This window comes from Etheostoma spectabile, chromosome 8 (assembly GCF_008692095.1).
Source record: "Etheostoma spectabile isolate EspeVRDwgs_2016 chromosome 8, UIUC_Espe_1.0, whole genome shotgun sequence".
NCBI lineage: Eukaryota > Metazoa > Chordata > Actinopteri > Perciformes > Percidae > Etheostoma > Etheostoma spectabile.
Window position 1 is genome coordinate 32,618,672 of NC_045740.1, and position 25,601 is coordinate 32,644,272.

The following is a 25,601-nucleotide window of genomic DNA, read 5'->3' on the forward strand; positions in this document are numbered from 1 at the left end:
CACAAAGAAAATTGGTGTCTTTAAAAGGTTGAATTTTCCTAAAATTGTTTTCATGAAGGCATCAAGATCAATTTCCAAAAGATGGTTTCCAAAATTCCTCATTTTAATCAACTTTAGCATGGGGGTGTAAACTTTCTCAAGCCACTGCATGTACACTATAAATGGTGGAGCCAGCAGAACCTGCTGTAATATGAATGTTCAGTCCTTTTCAGTAATTTTAGGGCATTTTTCACAAAATATAAAATGTTTCATGATGTCTAAAATTGCTATTTTGTACAACTAAATGATGCCCTTATATCTTGCCAAATGTCTGTGTATGTTCTCTGTCAGTCTGCCTGCTTGGAGTAACGTTTGTCTTCAGGTCTCTTTTGTTCAGACAGAGACTTCAATCTCAACCAGACCTGATTTCATAGAGGTTAATAATAAGGCAAATAAAAAACAAAGAACCATAGCTCAGCTCCTGCTCCAGCACACTGCAGTGTCACACCCTTTTCCACAGTGTCTAGAAGCCCTGAAGGAGACAGACAAACAATAAAATGTTAAAAGGCAAGACAAAAAAAGAAAAGTATTAAAATGATACTTAGACGTCTTAGCAGTAAAAGTAGAACATAGCAAAATAGCTTTCAGAGACCAGAGGTGAGTCAAAGTGCTTTTTCTAAATCTTTCATCAACACAGGACAAGGTTAAGTGGGACTCACAGAAGAGCATGTCGTCCAGCACTGAGCAGCAGAGCTGGGAGATCCTCCTGTCTGCAGCTGCTGACTCCCGGCTCAGCTCAAAGCCAGTTCCCAACAAGACTCCAACCACAGCTAAACAACCAACAGAAGATCTTGAACTGGCATCATCCTCAGCAGCAGCATTCTGCATGTCCTTTGGTGGACATTTTATCCAGTGTACTTGATACCAGGAGTGCATTTTTTTTTTTTTTTTTTATATTGTTCATTTATCGCAAGTAATATGATTATTGGCATATACAAGAAAGCATATTTTCAGGATATGTGTAGTAAAGTAACAGAAAAAAACTTTGAAGAATCCTCTGAAAATAATCTGATGATGTAGAATTTAAGCTCAAATTCACACATCATTTCTTCTTTTAATACTGATTGAAAATGATAAGGTAAAAAATAAGTACATGCATGACAAGAAGAATGTTGTGCTGTGAAGAAAATAGTTCTTATTACCTTTTCTTGAGGCAATATGTAAGAAATAAACAACAAGTTGTGGTTTTAAATGTGGTTATGTGCCGAAGTATTTCTTGGACCCAACCTTCTATCTCAGATATTCTTTAGCCAGCAAATAATACAAAAAGCTAAAAATTAATTCGAGAAAATCCAGAGCATCTTCTCTTTAAGGACATGTGCAAAACAATCCGGCGACTCACGTTGTGTGGCGGTGGGAGTGTCACTTAAATGGCTGATTTGTGTTATTTAACCCAACAATGTAGCACAAGTTATACTTCACAGTTATTGTTTTTGGTCAGATAGTTTATAGATAACGACATTTCCAACCGCACTTGAAGGCAGCTTCCTTTCACGAAGTAAGGGAAGGGAAAGAAAAGAGACAGAGGGACTGTGCTTTGAGTTGGACATTGTTGCAGGAAAGAGTCAGCTGTTACACAAACCCCTGGGGTTATTTTTAACCCTCATAGAGTTCTAAAACTTTCTTCTGGCAGCGAAAGAGGCAGTGATGTTTCCCATTTTCCTGAACCTGTTACAGCTGCAGGATGACTTTGGGTTGCGTTTCTTCAAAAGTTGAACTGGCCTCAACCTTTTGCCGCAGGCCACTGCTATGTTTTCAGCTCCCCTCTGCAGCCCCCACCACCACAGCGCAAACGCACTTCCGCAAATCACAATGAATGGAAAGACGCCAGTTTTCCCCAGACCATCCCAGCAACCGCCGCACCGCAGTGTGTGTGAACGCATGCTAAGGAATTTAACATCCTCCCAACTGCTTAGAGATACAGTGCATGATGATTCGCTGTTCATCCCTTCCATGTGCAAAACACGCTCTTATACACCCAAAAAAATTAATTTAGTACTCAATCTTATTCTTGTTCTTATCGTTGGAAACTTGTTCTTCTTCTTCTTTGCTTTTATGGGTTTTTATGCTGCCTAGCTGCAAAAAGAACTTACTTTTGTGAGACAACCAAGGTCTGAACTAAACTTGACAGAGCTGGTGGTTAGTGTTAATTTTGTCAGATGAGAGTAAATATGTTCGTAAACAACCTTTTTTCCTCATGACGAGACGATGGCGAGACTGCACCAATATCCAAAAACCCTGACTGGGAGCCCGGTTCTGCCTGCTGGAGAAGCCGCTACAGTGCCTAGTGATGTGCCCCAGCCCCGGGTAAGGGGGGGAGGGGGGGAGGGGAGGAAGCCCGGCTCAATATGAAACCAGGCTCATTTAACAAAGTTGCATTCAACAAAAATAATTCAACAAGTGTATTTTGTCAGGTAATTATGGCATTTAAACAATATTTGAGATGTGTGAAACACTAACTGACTGAAATGTTTATAAGAAATACATTTAAAAAAAGATTAAAATGACTTTTTCCAGCCTTTATCACTCTGATTGTATTTTGTGATGTAACCAGTTTCCAAGGTAACTAAATTCCAGGTGACATGCTGATCAGGATCAATTCTTTAAACTAAAACTAGAGGAGTGAGAGTAATCCGTGTCCTTACTTGACAACACTTTCCGTTGAACTTGTTTGGTCTCCTCTTCTCCGTGTGGAGGTGTCCAACCGCACAGAGCCTTCGACCGAGACACCAACCACAACCTCACTCCTTCATCACTGAATGGAGAAAAAGGAAAAGGGGGGCAGAACACTAAGACCATTATGATTTAAATTAAAGACATTTATCATAACATCAACATCATCTGTTTGATGTCAATCCAAAAGAGACTCGCACCAATAACACCAAAGGTAATTGGCTTCCATATATGTTGCAAGTTGGTCTTATTATTAGTCCTAACAAAATTATATTCAAACTACAAAAGATAGAACTACACCAGACTACACCACTAACCCTAACACCACCGAAGGAAAAAAGAGCATTGGAGGTAGCGTTACATGGACATAGGAATATTAAGACTTATCTAAAATTATTGAAGACCTAGATCACAATACTTCTGCGAATTTAAGACTTTTTAAGGTCTACAATTTTTAAGACTTATAAAGTCTACGAAAACCTACTCTTTTGTGTGGACTTAATATTCAAATCATTCTTTGAACTGAACAATTTAAAAAAAGGCCCCTACAACATCCACACAGGGGCGCTGTAACAACAAAACTGACAGCCGAGTGTCTTTGGTTGTAGTATTGAATCTTATTAATTTTAAAAGCCAACTTCATGAATTCATGTAGTTTGATTTGCCATCTCTGAAATAACCAGGAGGATTCACACATTCACATCTGAACTGAGAGTATATCCCGATAGGACAGAGGTCGGATTTCTTCTTGGTAGTCTGGATGTCAAAGTTTGAATTTTTCATCATAAATTCTGTTTATTTGAATTTAATCAATCAAATTTGAGCAACCTGATCTTTGTACTTGACTTAAAATCATATTTTTAAAATTGAAAAAGTTTTTACTCAACCCACAAAAAAGTTTGTTTTCAAAGTAAAGTGTCAGTGCTACAGTATACATGCAGTAGTTTCGTATTTAATTTCAACAATACTTGTTCTTAAAGTGGTTACATTTTAAAATTATGTATTCAGTTAATTGTAAGTTTAAAAATCCTTAAGAGCTTTCTACACTTCCATAATGTTTGTAGAAGTAAAAATACTAAAGTATAATACTTGTCTGCCTTATCTTATGCAGCCAACAGCTGCATGATATTAATCTTTGTATGCTCTAGACTATTGTGGCTCCCCAGCAGCTGACCGACCTTGTTGCCTAACAAGGCGCCACAAACTAAATTTCCCCAAAAAATAACTGAAAAAAAACAGCTGTTTCTTACCTCTCTATGATAAGCTTCAGAGTGACGATGTTGTGACTGTGAAGATGGTACACCACCTCCAGCTTTGGTAGCCTCTGTAAAAACACCACATTAACTATTGACTACTACATCCATTATATAAGAAAGCCGAGCTGGGTTTTCCAACTAAGGCAGTTTAGACCAATTTTAAAGGGATAAATAAAGCGCGTGAAAACAAAAGTTTTTGTTTTTTGTTTCAAACTTCACTTGTTGTGTTTTTCTTTGACCTAGCTGCATAGAACTCAGACTGGGCTAATAAATTGAGCATAAATTGGGCAAAATCTCATGAGAAGTAGTCTTGCAACACCAGACCTTTCTCCACAGCGCTGCGGAGGAAGGTCTGGCAACGGGAGCATACATTGTTGGATAGGGGAATAAAAGATCAGGGGTTGTTTGCATTTCTTTAAACCAATCCCAACGGTCTTGGGCGGAGCTACGCTCTGGACGCAGCAACGGTGGCGCTGCTAAATAGTCTCCGGAAGGAACTTGTTCTGGTGGAACATTTGCACCCCGCAAAAGAAAAATGCCACATACAAAGTTAAATTAAATATTCACACAATACAGTAACGTGAGTCTCCATCCAAATTTTCAGCGTGGTAGCTCGGAGGTTCTAGTTCCTGCTCCTCGATGCGCCCAGATTAAAGTAAACACAAAAGAAAGCGGAAAGTGTGCGACATCTGGCAGGATATCCGGCAGGACTTTTGGTGCCGTCAGAACTATCCCAATAAGTGAACTGTGGATCCAGACTACATGAGAAGTAAATACGTTATTTGGTATGAACTCCAACATACACACACCTGATCTCTTCTGTACTCCTGCCAGAGCAGTTTAGGGCAGAAGGCTCCTTGTGACAGCAGTTCTTTGCTGGACTCCAGCAGGAGACACAGCTGGACCTAGACAAGACAGGGAAGGGACTTATATTATAATATACTGTACGGAATATTTACAATAAATAGTCATTTTATTTATATAGCACTTTTCAAGCATTAAGCACAAAGTGCTTTCCAGAGTAAACCCCCAAGACATGAACAAATTAGAACAAGCAGCACTTCATAAAACAGGGAAAGTGCAAGATAGAACGTCAATAACAGAAACCTGTATGACATGCATCTAGAAACACTAAATGATAATACAAATACAAATAACTTAAATATGTGATGACAGTAAAATTCAAATAAATCCATAAGAGGGAAGCAAAAAAAGGAAATTTGCAGTGTAGCAAAAATGAAAGAGAAGACATAGTTAAGTGTATTATGTGCCATTTTATAAAAAAACAGTTTTAAGGAGAAGCATTGGAGTCAGCTGATCTCACACTGAGAGGAAGGCTGTTCCAACACCGAGGGGCCGTTACCCAAATCAGCAGTTACCTAGTTACCCTTAGTCTGATTGATGACATGTTATTTGACATATCCTGTACTCTGAACAGGAATTCTGCAGTAAATAAAGCAAAATTAATTTCTGTAGCTGAAAAATATTAAACTTCTGCAGCACATTTCTCTGGTGGACAGACTATGCAACGCCATCCCTCAGAGCATGGTTGATCGTCTGTTTTTGTTTTATTTTTCAAATATTAATTTATCAGAATCATTTATTTGTCATTATAAATTATCCTGATGAATATTTATTAAAAAAAAATAATAATAACAAATGGCGACACTGATAGTTCGGGAAATGCCTGATATCGGCCGATAATATCGGCCCACTGATACAGTGGTGTGAAAAAGTGTTTGCCCCCTTCCTCGTTTCCTGTTCCTTTGCCAGGTTTGTCACACTTAAGTGTTTCGGAACATCAAACCAATTTAACAAAGTCAAGGACAACACAAGTAACACAAAATGCAATTTGTAATGAAGGTGTTTATTATAAAGGTGAAAAAAAATCCAAACCATCATGGCTGTGTGAAAAAGTGATTGCCCCCCTGTTAAAACATACTATAACCGTGGTTGTCCACACCTGGTTCAGTTTCTCTAGCCACACCAGGCCTGATTATTGCCACACCTGTTCACAATCAAGGCATCACTTAAATAGGAGCTGCTTGACACAGTAAGGTCACCAGAAGATCCTTAAAAGCTACACATCATGCCGAGACCCAAAGAAATTCAGGAACAATTGAGAAAGAAAGTAATTGAGATCTTCAGTCTGGAAAGGGTATAAAGCCATTCCAAAGCTTTGGGAATCCAGTGAACCACAGTGAGAGCCATTATCCACAAATGGCAAAGACATGGAACAGTGGTGAACCTTCCCAGGAGTGGCGGCCGCCCAAAATTACCCCAGAGCGCAGCGAGACTCATCCAAGAGGTCACAAAAGACCCCACAACAACGTCCAAAGAACTGCGCTCACTTGCCTCAGTTAAGGTCAGCGTTATGCCTCCACATCAGGAAAAGACTGGGCAAAATGGCCGCATGGCAGAGTTCCAAGGAGAAAACCACTGCGAGCAAAAAGAACATCAAAGCTCGTCTCAATTTCTCCACAACACATCTTGATGATCCCCAAGACTTTTGGGAAACATTTGTGACCGATGAGACAAAAGTGGAACCTTTGGAAGGTGTGTGTCCAAGTATATCTGGCGTAGAAGGAACACTGCATTTCATAAAAAGAACATTATACCAACAGTAAAATATGGTGGTGGTAGTGTGATGGTCTGGGGCTGTTTTGCTGCTTCAGGACCTGGAAGACTTGCCGTGATAAAAGGAACTATGAATTCTGCTGTCTACCAAGAGATCCTGAAGGAGAATGTCCGACCATCTGTTCGTGTACTCAAGCTGAAACAAACTTGGGTTCTGCAGCAGGACAATGATCCTAAACACACCAGCAAGTCCACCACCGAATGGCTGAAGAAAAACAAAATGAAGACTTTGGAGTGGCCTAGCCAAAGTCCTGACCTGAATCCTATTGAGATGTTGTGGTATGACCTTAAAAAGGCCGTTCATGCTCGAAAACCCTCTAATGTAACTGAATTAGGACAATTCTGCAAAGATGAGTGGGCCAAAATTCCTCCAGGACGCTGTAAAAGCCTCATTGCACGTTATCGCAAACGTTGGTTGCAGTTGTTGCTGCTAGGGTGGCCCACCAGTTATTAGGTTTAGGGGGCAATCACTGTTTCACACAGGGCCATGATGGTTTGGATTTTTTTTTCACCTTAATAATAAACACCTTCATTACAAATTGCATTGTGTGTTACTTGTGTTGTCCTTGACTATTGTTTAAATTGGTTTGATGTTCCGAAACACTTAAGTGAGACAAAACAGCAAAGGAACAGGAAATGAGGAAGGGGGCAAACACTTTTTCACACCACTGTATATCGGTCAAGCTCTAATGCAGAAGTGATGTAGCAGTACAGTTGTGGTTCCTGAGAAGTTAACCAGAAAACACTAAGTCACTGGAAATAAGACAACCACAATGAGTCAGAATAAATACAAAGACACACAGCCATCACACTATAGACTACACTAAAGGTGTAGCTGACTTTTATAAAAGAAATTCATTTATGACATTGTTTTGAACTCTAAATCTATCAGATGCTGATTTATTGGCATCTTTTCACCAAAACTGTATATTACATACACAACATTTAATCTAATAAGCCAATCTGCTTACAGATCAAGATCTTTCTTGTAAATGAGACCTGAGAACAGTTGAAGAGTAAACAGAAAAAGCATAGCCAGTCATAAAAAAACACAGTCCTAACCACATTAATCTTTAGATGGGTCCAAATTTAAAACTTTTAATATACATACAGTATGTCACCATTTTGCACAGAATATGTTGGTTATTTATTCTGTTTAAATACTTGTTATAATTCCTGTAATGACTGTCATTTATATAGGTTAGACAAATATTTTTGTGCTTGCTAATCTTTAATCGACAGCTCATTGCATTCTAGTTATTATTGTTAGTCATTTATATCGCTCTATGCTATTAGTAGATGGCTATGTTTTATCTTAGGTTTGCCGTTGCTATTGGTCTGTAATTATTCTTTCTCAAAGGTTGGTATTGCTGTGCTTTGTTGTAACAGAACCACAGACAGAAACACAGGCCTATTTGTTTACATACACCGTCTAAAACGCAGCCCTGGACTCCGCATCTCCTTCCACCCACACTCTCACCTGAACACCAAAACAGTGTCCTGACCCGACACCCTGAGGCACACCTATTTAACCATATTTACAGATTCTCTCACACAATAGTCCTAGTGTCACTTGCACTAGACTCGCTTTGCCAAACCCTTGTATAGAGCGCCGCAGAGGAAGGTCTGGCTAGTCCACACTGCATTGGGGCGGGGCTAAGCTCCGGACGGAGCCACGGTGCCTCTGTGAAATAGTCTCAGGAAAGAACTTATTTTGGTGGAACATGTATAGTTTCTGACAGTCATCACTAAATGGAGAAAATGGAAAAGGTGGGCAGAACTGAGTGAAAGGTTAACCAGGGTGTCTGCAGGTCTCACAGAGTCAAATTCAAGACTTTTTAAGACCATTACAAATGCAATTTAAGACCTTAATCACAATATCAACTGAGCCCTAAATTCAGTTTTTTAATACCAGGTATCACTTAATCCAGTAGTAGCTTTTTCATGTATCTGTACTTTACTTAAGTAGAATTAATAGTGCATACTTTTGACTTTTACTTTGTTACATTTTCCACCAATTATCTATACTTTCTACTCCACTACATTTCTACAGTGTTTCGTTACATTATCTGATTAGTCCTTACTTTTACTAAAGTAAATATGTCTGTGGTTATTTGTACTTTTACTGAAGTACTGAGATTCAGTGCTTTCTCTAACACTGGTCAGTGGTACAATCCAAAAATATCTCCAGCCGATAACAAGAAAGCTGCAATATAAGTAGCATGTTGGTCGTAATACAGCAACATTATATTTGGACTGGCAAAAGAACGATTTAGGAAAATTAAGACTTGTTTAAATTTTGTGGGACCTAGAACACAATACTTCAGCAAATTTTAGACTTTTTAAGACATAAACCGGAGACAAGAGTTCAGAATGCCACCACAAAGAAAGTGGAAGGTGAGGGACATCTAGCTGAAAAATGAGTGACATCTGGCGGATCTTCTGCCAAAACCAGAGCAATCCCCTAAATAAATTGTCCTGGATATACAATACACTAACTTACTGAACCAGCTACATGTTGATGAGGTGCCTGATGAAAGTTCAGATGGTTAACAATTTGTGTATTCATAATTTTTTGCATGGGGGTATCGAATGCTCAGCATGGATTATGCTAACATTAGCTCTTACTGTCAGATACTCACTCTCTGAGAGGAAGTGAGAAGTCCACTCCTGGTGTCCTCTTCCTCCTTATCCTCCTCAGTTCCAGTGATCTCCATCAGTCTCTCCAGCATCATCTTTACCGACAGCACTGCCACCGGGACACCCAGCTGCAAGGCCTGACGCCTTAGCTCACACACTGTCCACACACAATACAAATCCTGTAGTTCATATATACATGTCAGCAAATTAAATCTGAAAAACTGATAGTTGTCGAGAAGATAAACATTGAACAAAGATGGGCGTAATGAAAAGATTATGGGAATTTAGTCATGCCTGCCATTCAGTAGCTGACTCAAATGTGAGATGTTGGTTAAGTCCAAACCCACAACAAAAATGTTTCTCTTTCTTTATAGTTTCACCACTGCTTGCTTTGTAATTAATGTGTAAAGCAGCAGGTGTCTAGGGCTTCTGAGTTTGTCTACTTTGGTACACTGGCAAAATTGATGTACAGCACAGACACTATTTCTGAGACCTAGCATCAAAGACTCACTCACCCAGAAGTGGAACTGCAACGGCAGATGAGATGCCTTCCGACTCTGCCCGTTTCTGCTCTCCATTCTGAATACGGAAAATGTTGCACAGATCTGGATTCTACAAAAAAGTGTAAAAGAAATACAGTAAAAAATATGACATATTAATGAAAGATTAGCAACTATTAAATATGAACATATTACATCATCATCAGTCCACCCACAGATGATAGAAGCAGATTTCCCAAACGTGTAAAAGGTATCATACAGGTATAATTCCCCCAAAAGCACTTGTAATAATTTGCATTTTTAGCCCATTTAGATGCATTTTAGTTGCATCAATGTCCCTTCATCACGACACTGTCAGTTTTTAGGGGTTGTTGCACGCTTCTTTCTCAGTCTACAGAGTAGTATAAAATGTCGCTATCATAATGTTTTAATGTTTGCTCATTGGCCGTGCAGACAGTAAGTTCTGCCCCATCCTACAGTCCGCTCACTTACCCCCACCTCCCTGAGTAGACTGCAGAGGTTCTGCTGCTGTTCCAACAGCTGGATTGTTGCCTCCTGCAGCCTTTGACCATCTTCCTGCTTCAGCCTCTTAACCACACGACCAGCTGGGAGAGCAACAGCAGGACAACGTTCACAAGTTTACATGGACAAAGTTTTAGTATCGTAATAACACAGTTTGCCTTACTGTACAGAGAGTTTACTTTGTTGTATTGAAGTTGGCCAAGTTAACCAAATGTTGGTCAAGCATGATTGGATAGATGGCATAACGTTACTAAGTTTACATACATATACCTAAGTAAATGTGAATGGTATAATCTGTATTAAGGGTCACGCCAAACTCCACTTAAAAAGCTGCCAATTTAACATTTCAACACTAATAGCCGAAAGTGGTTAACTTAACTCCGTAATCAGTCAGACGTCAGTCAGTATTTAGCTAATAGACGTAATCAACGGGGAGAATGGACTAGGACTAACGCTAGCCTGACTACACGTTTGAGTGTTTTCTTTTTTTATTTCAGACTGTATTCACGTATTGTGTCAGATAGTGATAGCATCCATCCTAACGTTAACGTAGCGTTAGTTCGGTATGTCAACTCACCGAGGAGACTGGACAGACTCCTTTTCTGAGAAACCGAGTCACACGTTGCACTCAGTGACATATTTCACTTTGGCTGAATGCGTATCAACACTTTTAGTCGACGTCTAAGACAATTAGTTCGAAAACAACATGGAAACAGTATTTAAAGTGCGTTAAATGACAGTATCATTTCTCTGGCTAGCTTGTGGCTGTTTTGGTTTACTTTCTCCTCCATGTTTCCCGTCGCGCTCTTCTCTCCCATTGGTCTGTACTGGAGCCAATCAGGAAAGACCATCGTCTATTCAATATCGTGAGATTTAGGAAAGGTGAGTGGGGATTGGTTAAGGTTAGAGTAAAACTACCTGGGTTAGCCAATCAGATGCAAAATAACGCAGAATAAGGTGGGCCACGAACAACGTCCTGTGATGTCGACACGTCTAACGGATCCGATCTAGGGTTCTCATCATGGGGAGAAGGGGGCAAGAAGGCATGTTATCTTGTAAACCAATCAGAGGCATAGTACAGCCGGTCATGCATGCTGATGATCTGGAACCTAACTGCTTATGGAAGGGATAGGGACAGAGGGATTCAGGTCCCGCCTCCACCCGGGGGGAAAACAACCCTCCTCTCTCGGTACAACCTCCTCAGACTTCAAAACCAGTTCAGATCTTTATTATGAAAAAGGGGAAGCTAACATAACAGCCACACTTGTCCTTACATGCCCTGTAGGCTACACACCGGCTTAACAGTGCATTAGTCTGTAGCACGTTTTTAAGCATTCATGGATACTGTTGTCCCTAAATACAACAAGAGAAATGGAATAGTAACTGTTGCAAAAGATGCAAATATGTTGCTATGATAGGGTGCAGTCCCCCGTTGCTCCTATTATCTCTAGCTGTATTCAAATAAAAGGAGGGCAAGTGAGCTACACAGGAAAAGTTCAGTTCCCCTCTGTTTCTGAAATACAGCATTTAAAAAATTGAGATGAATTCAGTTTTAACTACCATTCAGGCATAGGCCCTATGTCTCTAAACTCATTGGATGTGCAGCTCCTAGGCCTTTTTCTGTTTGCTAGCAGGAGAAACTGAAAGGGTTAACTTATTGTCCTATACTGTGGGCAGTGTTTTCTCAAAATTCAGTGAGGTTACGATGTGCAAGATTAATAAACGTTGAGGGCGAATATGATTGTCCAGGTGTTGCATGGTGAGTGCCACACATTGGCGAGTCCCACTGTGGGACCACACCTGTACAGCAGCAGACTCCATCTTGCCCTCTGGGTGTGTTTGAGTGAAGATCATTCCTCAGTGTCCAACGGGCTCGTCTCGCTTCAGCCTCCTGTGTATTTTCTGGACTTCCCATCTTTATTGCAGCAGGCAGCAGGAAACCCGTCTCATGGGAGCCAGTGAAAGGAACTCATGAAAACTTAATGCAATGTGTCCTCATGCATTTTTAAAAGCCCTCTTTTCCTATTGTGCCACTAATGTGCAGAATGGTAATATAAACAGGAGTGCTGAGGTACGGGGCTGAGTGCAAACCTACCAGCAAGGCCGATATGTCATCACCTGTCAGCTCCATGAAAACAACAGTGACACCTGAGGACACGCACGCACGCATGCACGCACACACACACACACACACAACACACACACAGTTAGAGTAGCAGCCCTTGTTGGAATGAAGTGAGCCACTGACATTGAGGGGCAAAGTTTGGATAAAGGACTGACTGAATCTGGATCAAAGCAGGATTGTGTGTGTGTGTGTGTGTGTGTGTGTGTGTGTGTGTGTGTGTGTGTGTGTGTGTGTGTGTGTGTGTGTGTGTGTGTGTGTGTGTGTGTGTGTGCACAATTGCACAATCATAGCAGGTTAGCTCACACATAAGAAAAAATAACAAATCCAAACAAAGATTCCATGCATGTCAAGTAGAAAAAGAGCAATTCCTGAAACAATCACTGACTTTTCTATGTACTGTGCATTAAGAAATGACTGACTTTGTACTATGTGGTTATTAAAACATTTCCCATCTTTGAATTACAAAACCGAAAAAAATAAATTTAAGAAACATTCTGTCTGAAAGTGACCAATAACCTGAAAACAAAGAAATGAAGTAGAATTAAGTAAAGATTCAGATTGTACTACAAATCAATACAGTGTTTCTTTTTCTGGTATATGTTGACAGTAAAAAAAGAGAGAGTGAGAGGCTATTTACATAACAATAAAACAGCTCAAGCATAACAAAAAATTGTTTGGCTTTAAACAGAAAACTGACTCTGTCCCCATGTTATGTGTGTAACTAACATCGCTACATTTTCCACTGATTACGTAACGTTGGTTATAGTCACACCCATGTAGGTCAGAGAACAACTCTGTCCATTACACACGCCTCTGGTGACTGAAATCAATGAAGCCACAAAAAGATGTGTTCCAACATATGACAAAGAGAAAAGTGCTCATGACTCAGAAAGATTATGTTGCACTTCTAACAGGCATCATTTGCGTGTGATAAACACAGAACTTCGGCTATGAGAGGCGACCATTAGCGTTGAGACGTACCATTAACACTGACTGAGTCTACTTCACCCTGTAAGCTCTGCCCGCAGGCTTTCCAGCTCTACATTCCTGAGAGCTCAGGCAGACTGCTGCGCCAAAACAGCAGGTCTGAATTCCCTTGTTTTCCACTACAACCCCCCCCCCCTCACAAGGTGTGGTAATGAAGGCACATCATATTCTGCTGCTCTGGATGCGTAAACAGGATATGAAGTCTTCACATAAAAATACCCGTGATTAAAACCTTCCCTTTTTTTCACTAGACCTGTTTCCTAAACAGGAAAGGGAACGCCGGTATGTTGACTGTGAACAATGAGCACACATTGTAAAGTCTGAACCAAAAAACTGAACCTTGTCCTCTGGTGGACTGAGTTACTAAACTGAGGCCGTGTTACACTAATATACTCCCCACACTGGCCTTTTGCTACATTTACATCTCCAGTTCCTGTACAGCAACATGTCTTTTGCTGAAACAATATTCTCTGTATACTAAAAGCACTTTGTACCAAAGAAGTAGGCCCTTGGAAAAGTGTTGACAGTGTTTAGTGGATTATGTAAAGTAACAAGGACACCTTGTCTGGAAATACATTTTACTGTTGAGGCTTTGTAGTTTTTTCTGTCTTAACACTTAAGATCAGCACAAACTCAATTCCATTCACAACATTGTAAATATACAAGAGACAAAGTCTTGCATTCAAAACTGCACTTGAGAAAAATGAAGAAGTCAAGCAGCAAAATGTTAGACTGTTGTACCATTGGATAATAATAACCTGTAATTATTATCCATTAGCATTACTTAAGCAGCATTTTAATGTTATGGTTGTTCAAGGTGGAGCTGACTAACATACAGGGTCATTTCCTGTACACCAACACCCTTTTACTTTTTACGTTCATTTAAGCGTCATTAAAACCTTTAAGTGCAAGTAACTAAAGCGTCGTAGTGGAGTAAAAGGTACAAAATGATCCTTTAAATGTAGGAGGGTATAGAAGTATAGAGTAGCATGGAATTAAAATACTCACTGAATGAACAAGTTAGAATAGTTCCTAGTATAGTACATGAATAAATGTAATTAGTTACCCCCCCCCCCCGCAGCGTGGCAGAAGCTGTTAAAAAAATCTCAGCTCATAAATCCAAAACTCAAAAGGTTTTTTGTGTACTGACCCTTTAAAAGGTTAAGGTTAGTAGTCCTGCAGCGGCCCGGGTTCGAATCCGACCTGCGGTCCTTTGCTGCGTGTCCCCATCTCGCCCCTTTCCTGTCTATCCACTGTCACTATCTAATAAAGGAAAAAAAAAAAATCATCTTTAACAAAAAAACATGCAAAATGCTGAACAAGCGTGGTCCCATCTGTGTGTAAGGGGAACCACACAGGCCCGGGAAACACCGCCTGGTCACACTCTCCATCTACACACAGCCTGGTCACACTCTCCATCTACACACAGCCTGGTCACACTCTCCATCTACACACCGCCTGGTCACACTCTCCATCTACACACCGCCTGGCACATCCCTACACACCGCTGGTCACACTCTCCATCTACACACCAGCCTGGTCACACTCTCCATCTACACACAGCATGCGGGGCCCAGGGGACTCCACCCCCCCCCCAACACTGGCCTGTTAGAAGCGTTTTGTGGCACACACACTCCTTCACAAACTGAAGCCTGCTTTAACAATGTTTTTATTTACTTTTTCTTCATTTCTCCTCTCCCACATTCAAGTACATGGATTCGCAGATCCAGGAAACACAATCAGTAGCAAATACTTTCATAATCATCATGTTCCTGTTTAATTCCCAAACTATTCCATTTAAACCCCCAAATTCTCCCCTGGGCTAAGACACATGGACCTCTTGTAAACATGATGCAAATCAATCTTTGCTTTTTGATTACAAAAAGTAATCTGGTACAAAAATATCTTTTCTTTTATAGGTATGTCTCTTCTTAGGAATATTTACATTGAGTACCTCACAGTATAATCTGATTTTAAAAAGTACATCATGTAAAATAAACACAAAAAAGGTCTCAGAAGGGGGTAAAAGGCCTTTGGTTTTCATGAAAAATACGAAAACAACACAAAAAAGTCCATTCACTGTCCTGTGTTCCACCAACAGGGATGGCTGGATTGGTAACCGGTGTGTGTCTTGTAGCCAAAAACTGGGACACACAAATTCCACAGGTTTAAAAAGACTTGGTTCTTCAAAACGTTCAGAACAGACAAAAAGAAAAACTGCGGCTACAATCAGGCGTCACTCCTGGGGACAACAGACCCACAGAACCTCTGCTGGGTGTAGTAGCCCAGAACTATGAGCAGCATCTCCGAGGTGCTGCTGAGGGCCACGATGAAGGGCGCCTGGGACGCAAAGTCAGCCTCCTCCCGGCGGAAGGACAGCTGCATGACGGCGAGTGCCAGCAGGCTGTTCTGGACGCCCACCTCGATGCTGACCGTCTTCTTCAGCGCTGGGGCCAGGCCCGCCAGCTTGGCCATGATGGCCCCGACCAACAGCCCCAGCAAAGGCACTGTCACCCCTACTGCCACGATCTGGGGCTTGACGTTGGCCAGGATGGACGCGCCCATTTGGTAAGCCATGAAGATGCCACCCACGATGAGCGCGAAGCTGAAGGGTCGTATAAGTGCCAGCAGGACGCGTGTGAGGGCGGGCAGGCGCAGCTTGACCAGCATGCCCAGCGAGATGGGGATGGCGATGAACAGCAGGGTGCCGAGGATCTTCACAAACGGCACGTGCAGGGCAGCGTGCACGCCCAGGAGCCGACCATACAGAGCGGATGACAAAGGCATGGCGGCTGCTGCCACCACCGTGGACACCAGGGTCATGGAGATGGCCAGGGTGACGTCTCCTCCGAGCAGCAGGCTGTACAGGTAGCCGCCCCCCCCACCCGGGGCAGAGCAGGTGATGACCAGGCCCAGGGAGAGCGCTTTGGGCAGCGAGGCCAGCCGGGATACACAGTAGGCATACAGCGGCATCACCAGGAACTGACCCAGCACCCCTAGGAGCAGTGGCACGGGTCTCTTCAGCAGACCCCGCAGAACCTCCACTTCCACTTTGCAGCCGAACGCACACTTGTTGACGAAGATGAGGGGCAGCAGGGCAAACAGCACGGGGTTCTCCGAGAAATGGGACAGGCCACCCGACTGGACGAGCCGGGTGGCCGGGTCATCATTACCGGGCGCCACTCTGATGGAGTAATCCGTCCTCTCTTCGATCAGAACAGGCGCCGAATCCTGGTCCAGGTCTAGCAGCTGGATCTGCAGCTGAGCCCTGCCCGGGAACCCGGAGCGGATGCTGATAATGTAGCTCCTGGTTGGCCCTGCGTGGCCGCTATCCGTCACGTTGAGTATGGAGAGGACCTCCGGGTCCAGGGAGCGGACTGTCACCGTCTGCTTCCAGCTCTGGCGGCCCTTCCTGCTCGCCGCGGCGCTCCGGTACTGGCTGGAGATTACTATCACGCCCTTGGTGTTTTCAGGAAACTCGAATTCCTGCGATGAGCCGTCGCCGATGGCGATATATCTGCTGCTGCTGTCGGCCGTCGGGTCGGTGTCGTTGCTGCGGTCGAGGGTTCGGTTCCCGTAGGCTCCGCCGGAGATAAGGAAGAGACAACAGAAGGGAAATAGCGTCCTCATCTTACTGACGTACAGGGGGCGGGGGGGCGCCGCAGAGACACGCTTCTCCTCTGCCAGCGGCCTCCTCAGACGGTTACACCGCCGCCCTGTTCAACCAGGACGGACCACTTCTCATTCTAGTCTCCGATACACAACAAGAGCGTCGGCAGCGGGCTCCACGTCTCGTCTGGCTCCCATTTTCTCGCTGGCTTTATACCGGAACCTGAACATCACCCCGCCCTGTCCTGTCCGAGCCCGCTCTACGCGAACAGGTCTCTCACGGCCCCCCTTTCTACTCGATGGGAGTGTTTCTGTCTCGGTAAACCAAAGCCTCGCCTCGTCTCCCGTTTTTATTGTCTCCCCGGTTGATGGGATCTAAGAGCATCGTAGCTCAGCTGCCGTCTGCTTGCTGCTCTGCTCTGTAAAGCCTCCTCGAGTTAAGTCGGACTTCCGGCCGTGAAATGCCAAAATAAACGACTTTATCTTATGAAATAACAGGTGGGCCACATAGGGCTTCTTAGCCTCTACAGTCTATGATGAGGCCGGATACGTTTGGCTGTTTTAAATAATATCGAGTTTCCCTGGGAATTGGCACCAAAGCATAGGTTAATATCAAGTAGGGTGCTAGATTACTATCTCATTTGGGTTTGTGTCAAAATCTAGTTTTAAGAGCCTTTTTTATATTGTGCTCACATAGTGAACATTTCTAAATAAAATAGAGTCTAACCAAGTTAAGTCTATTAAAGTGTTGTACTCCAGCATAGGAGTCCCCTGCTGGGTCCACTGGCCTTCACTCACAGGGATCACTCATGTGTTCTTACCCAACACTGTGTCTCCAAATCTTAAGGGACACACTTTTATAATAACTAATGAGGTATTAGTAGTCTAATGGTAAATAGTTTGCGTTTATTTTATAAAGAAAAATATCCCACTACTTCCTGTCTCTGTCTGTGTAACTCTGACTCTCTTGACATAGGTTCCATAATCCAATCAGAGCGGCCCAAACCCCCCCTCCCTCAGCCAATAAACAGGGGTGGTCACATGGGAGAGGGAACACCTGATTTCTATCTATTGTGTGTGTGTGTGTGTGTGTGTGTGTGTGTGTGTGTGTGTGTGTGTGTGTTTGGTGTGGTGTGTTGTGTGTATGGGAGGGGGGGGAGATTGCCAGGGTTACCACAGATGTATTTTAAGAACTGGATCCCAGACTCCAAAATGGCGCCTTTGAGAATTTCCTGACTACATATGAGCATATGATTGAAAGAAAAAGGCTAGGAGAATCATTAAAGATCCAAACCAGCCGCGTTACAGCCTTTGCTCCCTGTTACCATCAGGCCCATAGTCAGGTTTTACACTGTCACAGGCAAATTCATAATTTCATAATAAATTCTTCTAAATACAGTCCATTTATTCACAGTTTAGGTCATGTGGGGTCGTATTACCAGACCTATTTCCATATGGTCTGGCTCCACCGCTTATCTATTCTGGGATAAACAAATCACAAGCTTCCTGGGTGGGGCTAGACCCCGGATGCAGTGACAGTGACCTTCCAAAACCAAAGCAGAAGGGGGGGGGGGGGGTGGGGGGGTGGGGGGGGGGGGGGGGGTGGGGGGGGGGGGGGGGGGGGGGGGGGGGGAATATCCAGCCTGAGAGACATGCCGGATGTTTGGCCTTATCTCAGCAACGTACGGTACAGGTGAGCCAGACTATAGCAGCCTACTTGTGGAGGGACGATCAGAAACATTAATGTGAAGTTTTTTCATTCGCTCTCAATTATTAACCCTAACAGATTTTAACACTTCATCACTGAGTGTCAGATAAGACTCACCCACATCACAACACTGCACTGAGTGCAACTTGTCAAACAGGTTTTACTTCATCTTTATAAATACTATTTAAGTAGTTGTTCATTTTTAATCATCGCAATATCAACTTGTGCAATATACACATAGCAAAAGACTGCGATATATCGCAATAGACACCCAACAAAGTTTTTTGTGTGAGTTGAAATAAAATAACAGCAGAAAACTGCACTTTAAAATGCAAGTTTTTTTAGTGGTGCCATTTATATCCAATTCAATGTTTCATGTGACCAATAAAAGAATGTTGGAAATGATTTCCTTTCATCTGTTTTAAATTCAACAATCAGTTTGTTGTATTTGTAGCAGAAAGCAGCAGAAATGCAGAGATGAGTATGCTGTTTATTGATCACAAGTGATATTGTTATCGCGATATTCAACGTTATCACATATTGTATATTTTCCTCATAGCGTGCAGCCCTACCCTAATCCTCTTGCCTACGAGCAACTGCAGCGTCAACCAATGACTAGTCAGAGCTGAGCCTTCACCGTAGTAGAGTGTCGCATTTCATTTCCTGACCACTTAAGAAAAATGGCAAAATCAAGACAAACTGGAGACATAATGATGATGATTAAGCAGATAATAAAGCTTGTTATAGTAATGCAGGATGATTAGAGTTCATGTTGACACTATAATTTCAGCTTCTTCACTTGTCTTGCTTATTGTCTCTTGCAAACATGATAATTGTTACCAATACTCGTCTCTATTGCCCTCTGAAGCCTAGACTTTCACTCTCAGTTTCTGTTCCCTGACCTTTGATGCCTGTTTGTATCTTGTGACACTGATCCATTGTGCTCATGGAAGAAACACAGTCACGCTCCCTAAACAGTTTCCAGTTACAAACCCGCTGCCAAGTAGACCAATGCTTATTTGTCATACACAAAGAGCAGACACAACGGTGAAACCTGACACTGCATCCCAACCCCTGCAGGAACGTTGCATTAAAGGGGAACTCCATTCTGTCAGCACAACCCTGCGAGCATCCTTTTTTATAGTACCCGGCTCCTGTTGGGCGTCACTTACATATTTAAAAGCCATTTTCAATAAATAAGCTCCAGTTGTCTTCCCTGGAGGTTCAGCAGGGTCACACCACTTCTTATCCTGGGTAGGAACTGTCACCACTCACTGTGTATAAGTCAGTCCTGGGACAGCGTGTTTATCATGTATTGTGTTGTCATGAGTTGTGTGTCCTCCTTCTGTCACCATGGCTAAGTCAAGGCTTCCATAAAAAGAAAAGGCGGGGGAGTCCACAGTGGAAACACTCAGTGCACGCCAAGACAACCTGCTGGGGTGATCGCTCTGGCCTCTGCTTTGACATTTCATGGAGCGACAGCCAGTTGTTGTGGGGCTGCCAGGCACGCACACTTCCTGCCTGGCATTTGTGCTGCTCCCCTCCCAGGGCTGTCTAATTATTTACCCATGGTATGATAATTTACCTCATGACTTATTTCACAGAGCAGGAGAGAGGGACAGAGAAGGAATGATAAGGAATGCAAAAAAGCCCCATCTTGACACTGTTCCTAGTAACGCTCCAGTGAGAAATTACAGGACAACTTGCTCTCTGTGCTGCAGTTGAAACTGTTTACCCAGACAATACAGCAGCCTGTATTAGCATTTGTGTGTGAACATGCTGCATCTGTCTGAATATTCAGAAACCAACTCAGGGCAGTGGTCATGATCTGCCTAGTGATGGGTTGCAAATGAGATGAGAGCAGCCATGATGACAATTTTAAAAGCCTTGTGATCAAATGCCAATTCAGCACCAGTCCTAACAAGGTTATCCTCAGCCAGATGGCCTGGCAAGAGTAGGCTAGACCCCAAACAGGGCCGAGCCAGGATTTTAGAAATACTGAACACAGGAATCCCGTGAAACCACACCCAACCCCTAAAGGGGCATCACGTGTCTGGATGAGGACTTGCAATTCCACTGTTCGCTGTGTTCTGAATACCCCTTTAGGTAGGTGGGGACTATGTGAGAACGTAGTGTACCACAGTGGGTTTGAACAGCTTTTTCCCAGAGAACAGCTCCCTCCTGCTGCTGCTGGACCCAAAGAAACCGCCAGAGGGTTACCCTAACCCTAACCCTCATCTCACAGAAACCACGGTTAGCAGGTCTGGTGTTTGGGATGTTCGGTAATGTGTCGCTGTGTTCTTGTTCTGTTCCCCCCGCCGGCCTCTTATCCCTCTCACAAAATGTGGGACAATGCGTTTGTTTGTGTGGGACATGTTACCAGTTGTTAAATAGTAATTTTTCGGGCATTTTCAGGCTTAATTTTAAAAATTGTACCAATAAATGTATTTTATTTTTATATGAAGGTTTATTAGTATGCTGTGTTGAATGTTGTCGGTCTTGCTTGCGCCATTAGCTCACCAAAGTAACTTTTTAACAACCTTTGTTTTTATGGCAATAAAGTTAACCCAAATGAAAGCATTTTGAATTACATAAGCTGAAATGATGTACAAAAAAGTGTAGATGTTCAGAGGAAGTGGATTTCATGAGCTATTTTGTGTCCTCGCTACTGTGGCAAAGCTGCATTTCCAGCTAAATTCTTTGTCTTCATGCTTTTGGTGCCATCTACTGTTGGTTGAAGTTTGATCTGACACTGCTGTATATCCAGCTCAACCACAACAGTTTAAACATGGTCCGTCAGCGCTCAACACTCAAACCACTGAGGTCAAATGAAAGGCCGTGTCAGAGGGCAAGATTTTATTAACCAAGATAAATATAGAAAACAAAAGTGCTTCAAAGTCTGCTAAACGTTGAGTAATAAACCCTTCTTGTGTAAAAATGGACAAATGAATGGAAACCAGCCGAGGGTAAAGATGCTCTGTTATAGGCTGAGGTCTGGTTTTGGCCTGCCTGCCCTCTCACTGAGATCTAGAGTGAATGCTGAAAGAAGGAAGCATCGAAACCAGTGAAATCACTCAACAGGCATCTCCATACCGAGCTAGGATCTCAAAAAACAGAACTAAATCTGTTAACTCATGCTGTTACCATTGTTTGTGGTTTACAAGGCAACAAGGAGTAACAATTGATTCTTGTAAAAAAAAATTAAAAACAAGATCCAGCACATACATCTCTGCTCTTAACCGACGTCTTCTACTGGAAGTGTTTTGGATGAGACTAAGCCAGGTGGGGATGATTACTCATTTTGAGACAGAGAAGATATCTGAAAAATATCTAAATGAGGTTTCAGTGTTGCTGGGGGACACCTCAAAGAGATCCAGCTTCTAGAATATGTATGCTTCTAATATATGTCCCTCCATGACGGCTATGGCAACCAGAGCGCTCACTCATCACAGTCAGAGTTGAAGTGAAGTTAGCTGTGACCAAGATAAAACTATTCACGGAGAATTCCCTATTCTGGCCGATGTCAGTAGAGTTTGGGTTTGCTGCTCTTTGCTTTCTAAACTACTGTCCTTCAGGCACTGGGGGGGGGGGGAGCACCTATGCAAGCACTTGCATCCCAAATAAGGCATTGAAAGCAAAAAGTCTCAATACAGGTATGAGAAATAATCAACAAGAAAGTTAAATAAAAAAAAGCAGAACACGAAAATAAATCATGTGTACCGTGAGAAACCAAAGGTCTGAGGATTGTCCCTTGCTGTGTACAGCTGTTAGTGTTTGTTGGGGTTACTAAGAGATTACCTTTAAACTTAAACATTTCCAAACACCAAAGTATAACATCTGGTATTTCTTTTCCGATTAAATATATGTGTCTCCTTCTTCCCAAGAAAACTCTGAGTGACAGAACACTTTAACCCACCCGGCACCTTATGAGAGCCAGGAACGCCAAACTCCATTATAATAAATATAATTGCTCACTAAAACGTTTTCAATTTCATCATTGTGAATTATGCAGTTTGTGAATTTTTTTTTTTTGTTTTTTTACAAAGCATACATCCAAAAGTGTGTGGTTTGAGAATTGATGAGTGGGAGAACAGGAGGAGGTGGTGGTGCTGGTGGAGACAACCCGCAGAAAAAAGGACTCAAAAGGTCAAATCAGATCCAGGGGGGGGGGGGGGGGGGGGGGGGGGATTCAGGGGGGACAGAAACGGGAATCCAAGGATCAGATGGGAGAGTGAACCAGGGGGATTCATGCCTTCTCAGGTAGTATTTCTAGCCTGTGTGTGTGTGTTGTGTGTGTGTGTGTGTGTGTGTGTGTGTGTGTGTGTATTATAGAGCAGGCAGGGGGATGGTAATCAATAGGCTCATTAAGTCCTCCTTGTAAGAACAGTTCAATAGAGATACACACAGCTCCGGACGCCATCGTTACACTCGTCTGTTTCCACACAGCCATAAGAAGCTCCGTCTCCTCTCGGGGGGGGGGGGGCAGGCCTCAGTTCCGCAAAGCAGCCAACCTGGAACATAGGAAAGATGTATTAAAGGCTCAGTAGGTCATTTTTATAAAAACTGTCACTATATCATATCCTGACATCACGATTATTTTTATTCTTGATTAATCTGCTCATTATTTTCTTGATTGTTTGACAGTCATCTAACAATGAAAGGATTTATTTAACTAATTTTTATTATGGGAGTTTATTAATCTGAAAATTGTGTCAAGTTGTTTTTTATAGTATTACAGTTGACCAAAACTTTAGGGACAAGTATAAGAAAATGCTGTATACGTCATTATTTCTTAGATTAAAATATAAACGGTACTGTTAAGCTTGCCAAAGCCCTTTGTTTTGGGGGTTTAGCTGAACGTGGTGTTTCCTTCTTGTTCCCTTATGACAAGAGTTGTGCTTTCTAATCTAATTTGCTGATTTCAAGCTACATTCTAACTGTAAAATTGCCCGATCATGTCAACTTGTTAGCCTGGTGCCAGAGAATGAAAAGAGTTGACAGGGTTTTCCTCAGTGTAAGGGTACCTGGTGGCCCAGGTCGACCTCTCTGTTAAAGAGTAAGATCCTTTCTTTGACCATAAAAGCATCCGCTTAATTGGTAATACTGGACCGATTTCAAATATAGGAAAATAGGTTCCAGGCGGAAAAAAACAACAAAATTACCCTTTATGGAAACTTCTAACCTGTAACCCAGTAGTTATTATCTAGTACCAAGCACAGACCCTGGTCCTTACCGTCGAGACAGCTGGTCTTCCCTATCCTGGCTCCGTGAGCTCTCGGCGCCTACCGAGGTGGCTCCTGCAGGCAGCTGGCTGAGCTGGTCCATCACCTCCAGGCCGCCCTCCTCTGCTATTTGGTGGATCAAGTCGTCCACCTGTTCCTGAGGCGTGGTCAGCGTCATTGCCGAGCTCATGGAATCCTCCATCACCTGAAAGAGAGGGAAGGATCCAATGTGTTAAGGACAGAAGAAAACTACAGATCTGGGTTGGGTTTTTAAAAACATATACAAGAACAAATGCACATAGTGTGCAGCCACTCACTGAGGTGTGGACGTCTAGGTTCTGGACTTGGGTTTCAAACTTGTCCATGACGGCAGAGACCTTTTGGAGATCCATGGAGTTTAGAGCTCTGTCCAGAGCTTTGGTCACCTGGCCCATGTTTTTGGTCACCTGATGAAAAGAAATAACTTTAAGATGTAATTGTCTCATTCTGGGAGGACAGATATGATGTGGTTAGATAAAAAAATAGTTGCTTAATAGTCCATTTTAAACAGATAATAAAACTGTATCTAACACGTATCAACGAGCTGCACTGGTGGAATGTAACTAAGTACTGTACTATGTTGAGGTACTTGTACTATACTTGAGTCTTTTCTTTCTACTTCTACTCCGCTACATATCACAGAGAAATATTGTCCTTTTACCTTTTAAACTAGCCAACAATATTACAGCCTACAGGTCCAGCTGAAATGGACCATTAAACACTGGTTGATTGACAGAACTGTCTGGAATTTCAGTTTTCAGTCAATTTCCAGTTTATTTGAAATATGAGGACTTTCCTGCATTGAATAGAACATTTTTTCTGATGATACTGACAAACTTTTACTTATGTAACATTTTTTTATGCAGGAGGTTTACATGTAACAGAGTATTTTTACAGTGTGGCATAATTACTTTTCCTTGTAAGTAAAGGATCTGAACACTTACTCCCTTCATGGTGACAGCAGTCTGGACTTTGGAGGCCACCGCGTCGACTCGAGACGCCATGCGCAGCCAATTGAGACCTTCATTTTTTTTCCGGATTGCATTTTCTGCATACACTCTGGCACAATCCACATTCTTCTGTTGCAACGCCTGGTGACGAGACAAAGACACTTCGGTATAAAGTACCTTGTTTAGTACAATCCTCATGTGTATGTAGTGCACACACATGTAAACATGATGAACAGAAACACCATTGCTTCATCTTTAGTGTTTTACATTGTACACAAGCTTGTTATAAAATGAAGTAACTGCAACCAGGGCCTGAAGTTCACTTTTTCGACCACTTGCCACTGTAAATCCACCTGCCACAGTCACTATTTTACAGATATTTTGTTTGCCTCATAAGAGGTGAAAAACAAGAACTACCATATATATCCTGTCCTATTCATTGTAGCCTACTCGTGGACATTGCGCCGTCATCACGTGCTGTAGTAGGGGGCCCGCCTTTATCATCTAGCATAAAGGGATCATTTTCTATCCTGGGTTGGGAAACACATTCATACAGTTTGATAAAGTACTTATTGAATTTTAAGTTATCATTGCACCTACAATAATGTATCTGTCCTCAATTTAGGTCATCCTGGACATCTCATCTGTGATTTTTCCTGCATCCACCGTGTGTGTGTGTGTGTGTGTGTGTGTG

At 42.5% G+C, this 25,601-nt stretch overlaps 3 protein-coding genes across 4 annotated transcripts in view; all 3 read right to left on the reverse strand.

Moving 5' to 3' along the window:
- LOC116693367 (Fanconi anemia group A protein-like) overlaps nt 1-11,087 on the reverse strand; it is a 35,227-nt gene extending 24,140 nt beyond the window's left edge. For both annotated transcript variants that reach the window (XM_032522289.1, XM_032522288.1), the window contains exons 1-9: nt 10,845-11,087; nt 10,238-10,350; nt 9,761-9,857; nt 9,248-9,402; nt 4,778-4,873; nt 3,963-4,036; nt 2,685-2,794; nt 699-809; nt 448-511 (exon numbers count right to left, since the gene is read on the reverse strand). In XM_032522289.1, the coding sequence (XP_032378180.1) occupies nt 448-511; nt 699-809; nt 2,685-2,794; nt 3,963-4,036; nt 4,778-4,873; nt 9,248-9,402; nt 9,761-9,857; nt 10,238-10,350; nt 10,845-10,905 (881 nt within the window). In that variant the 5' untranslated portion in view covers nt 10,906-11,087. The remainder of the gene's footprint in view (nt 1-447; nt 512-698; nt 810-2,684; nt 2,795-3,962; nt 4,037-4,777; nt 4,874-9,247; nt 9,403-9,760; nt 9,858-10,237; nt 10,351-10,844) is intronic.
- Nucleotides 11,088-15,031: 3,944 nt separating this feature from the next.
- LOC116693425 (P3 protein-like) lies at nt 15,032-17,419 on the reverse strand. The gene has a single exon (XM_032522408.1). The coding sequence runs from the start codon at nt 17,007-17,009 to the stop codon at nt 15,609-15,611; it is 1,401 nt and encodes a 466-aa protein (XP_032378299.1). The 5' UTR covers nt 17,010-17,419; the 3' UTR covers nt 15,032-15,608.
- Nucleotides 17,420-21,537: 4,118 nt separating this feature from the next.
- The window catches only part of LOC116693459 (charged multivesicular body protein 1a), a 6,214-nt gene continuing 2,150 nt past the window's right edge, over nt 21,538-25,601 (reverse strand). The window contains exons 4-7 of the mRNA XM_032522455.1: nt 24,902-25,048; nt 24,236-24,364; nt 23,930-24,123; nt 21,538-23,207 (exon numbers count right to left, since the gene is read on the reverse strand). Of these exons, the coding sequence (XP_032378346.1) occupies nt 23,186-23,207; nt 23,930-24,123; nt 24,236-24,364; nt 24,902-25,048 (492 nt within the window). The 3' untranslated portion in view covers nt 21,538-23,185. The remainder of the gene's footprint in view (nt 23,208-23,929; nt 24,124-24,235; nt 24,365-24,901; nt 25,049-25,601) is intronic.

What these genes read in the sequence shown, in the direction of transcription:
- LOC116693425 (XM_032522408.1), bottom strand. Translation starts at nt 17,009, where the DNA reads ATGAGGACGCTATTTCCCTTCTGTTGTCTCTTCCTTATCTCCGGCGGA.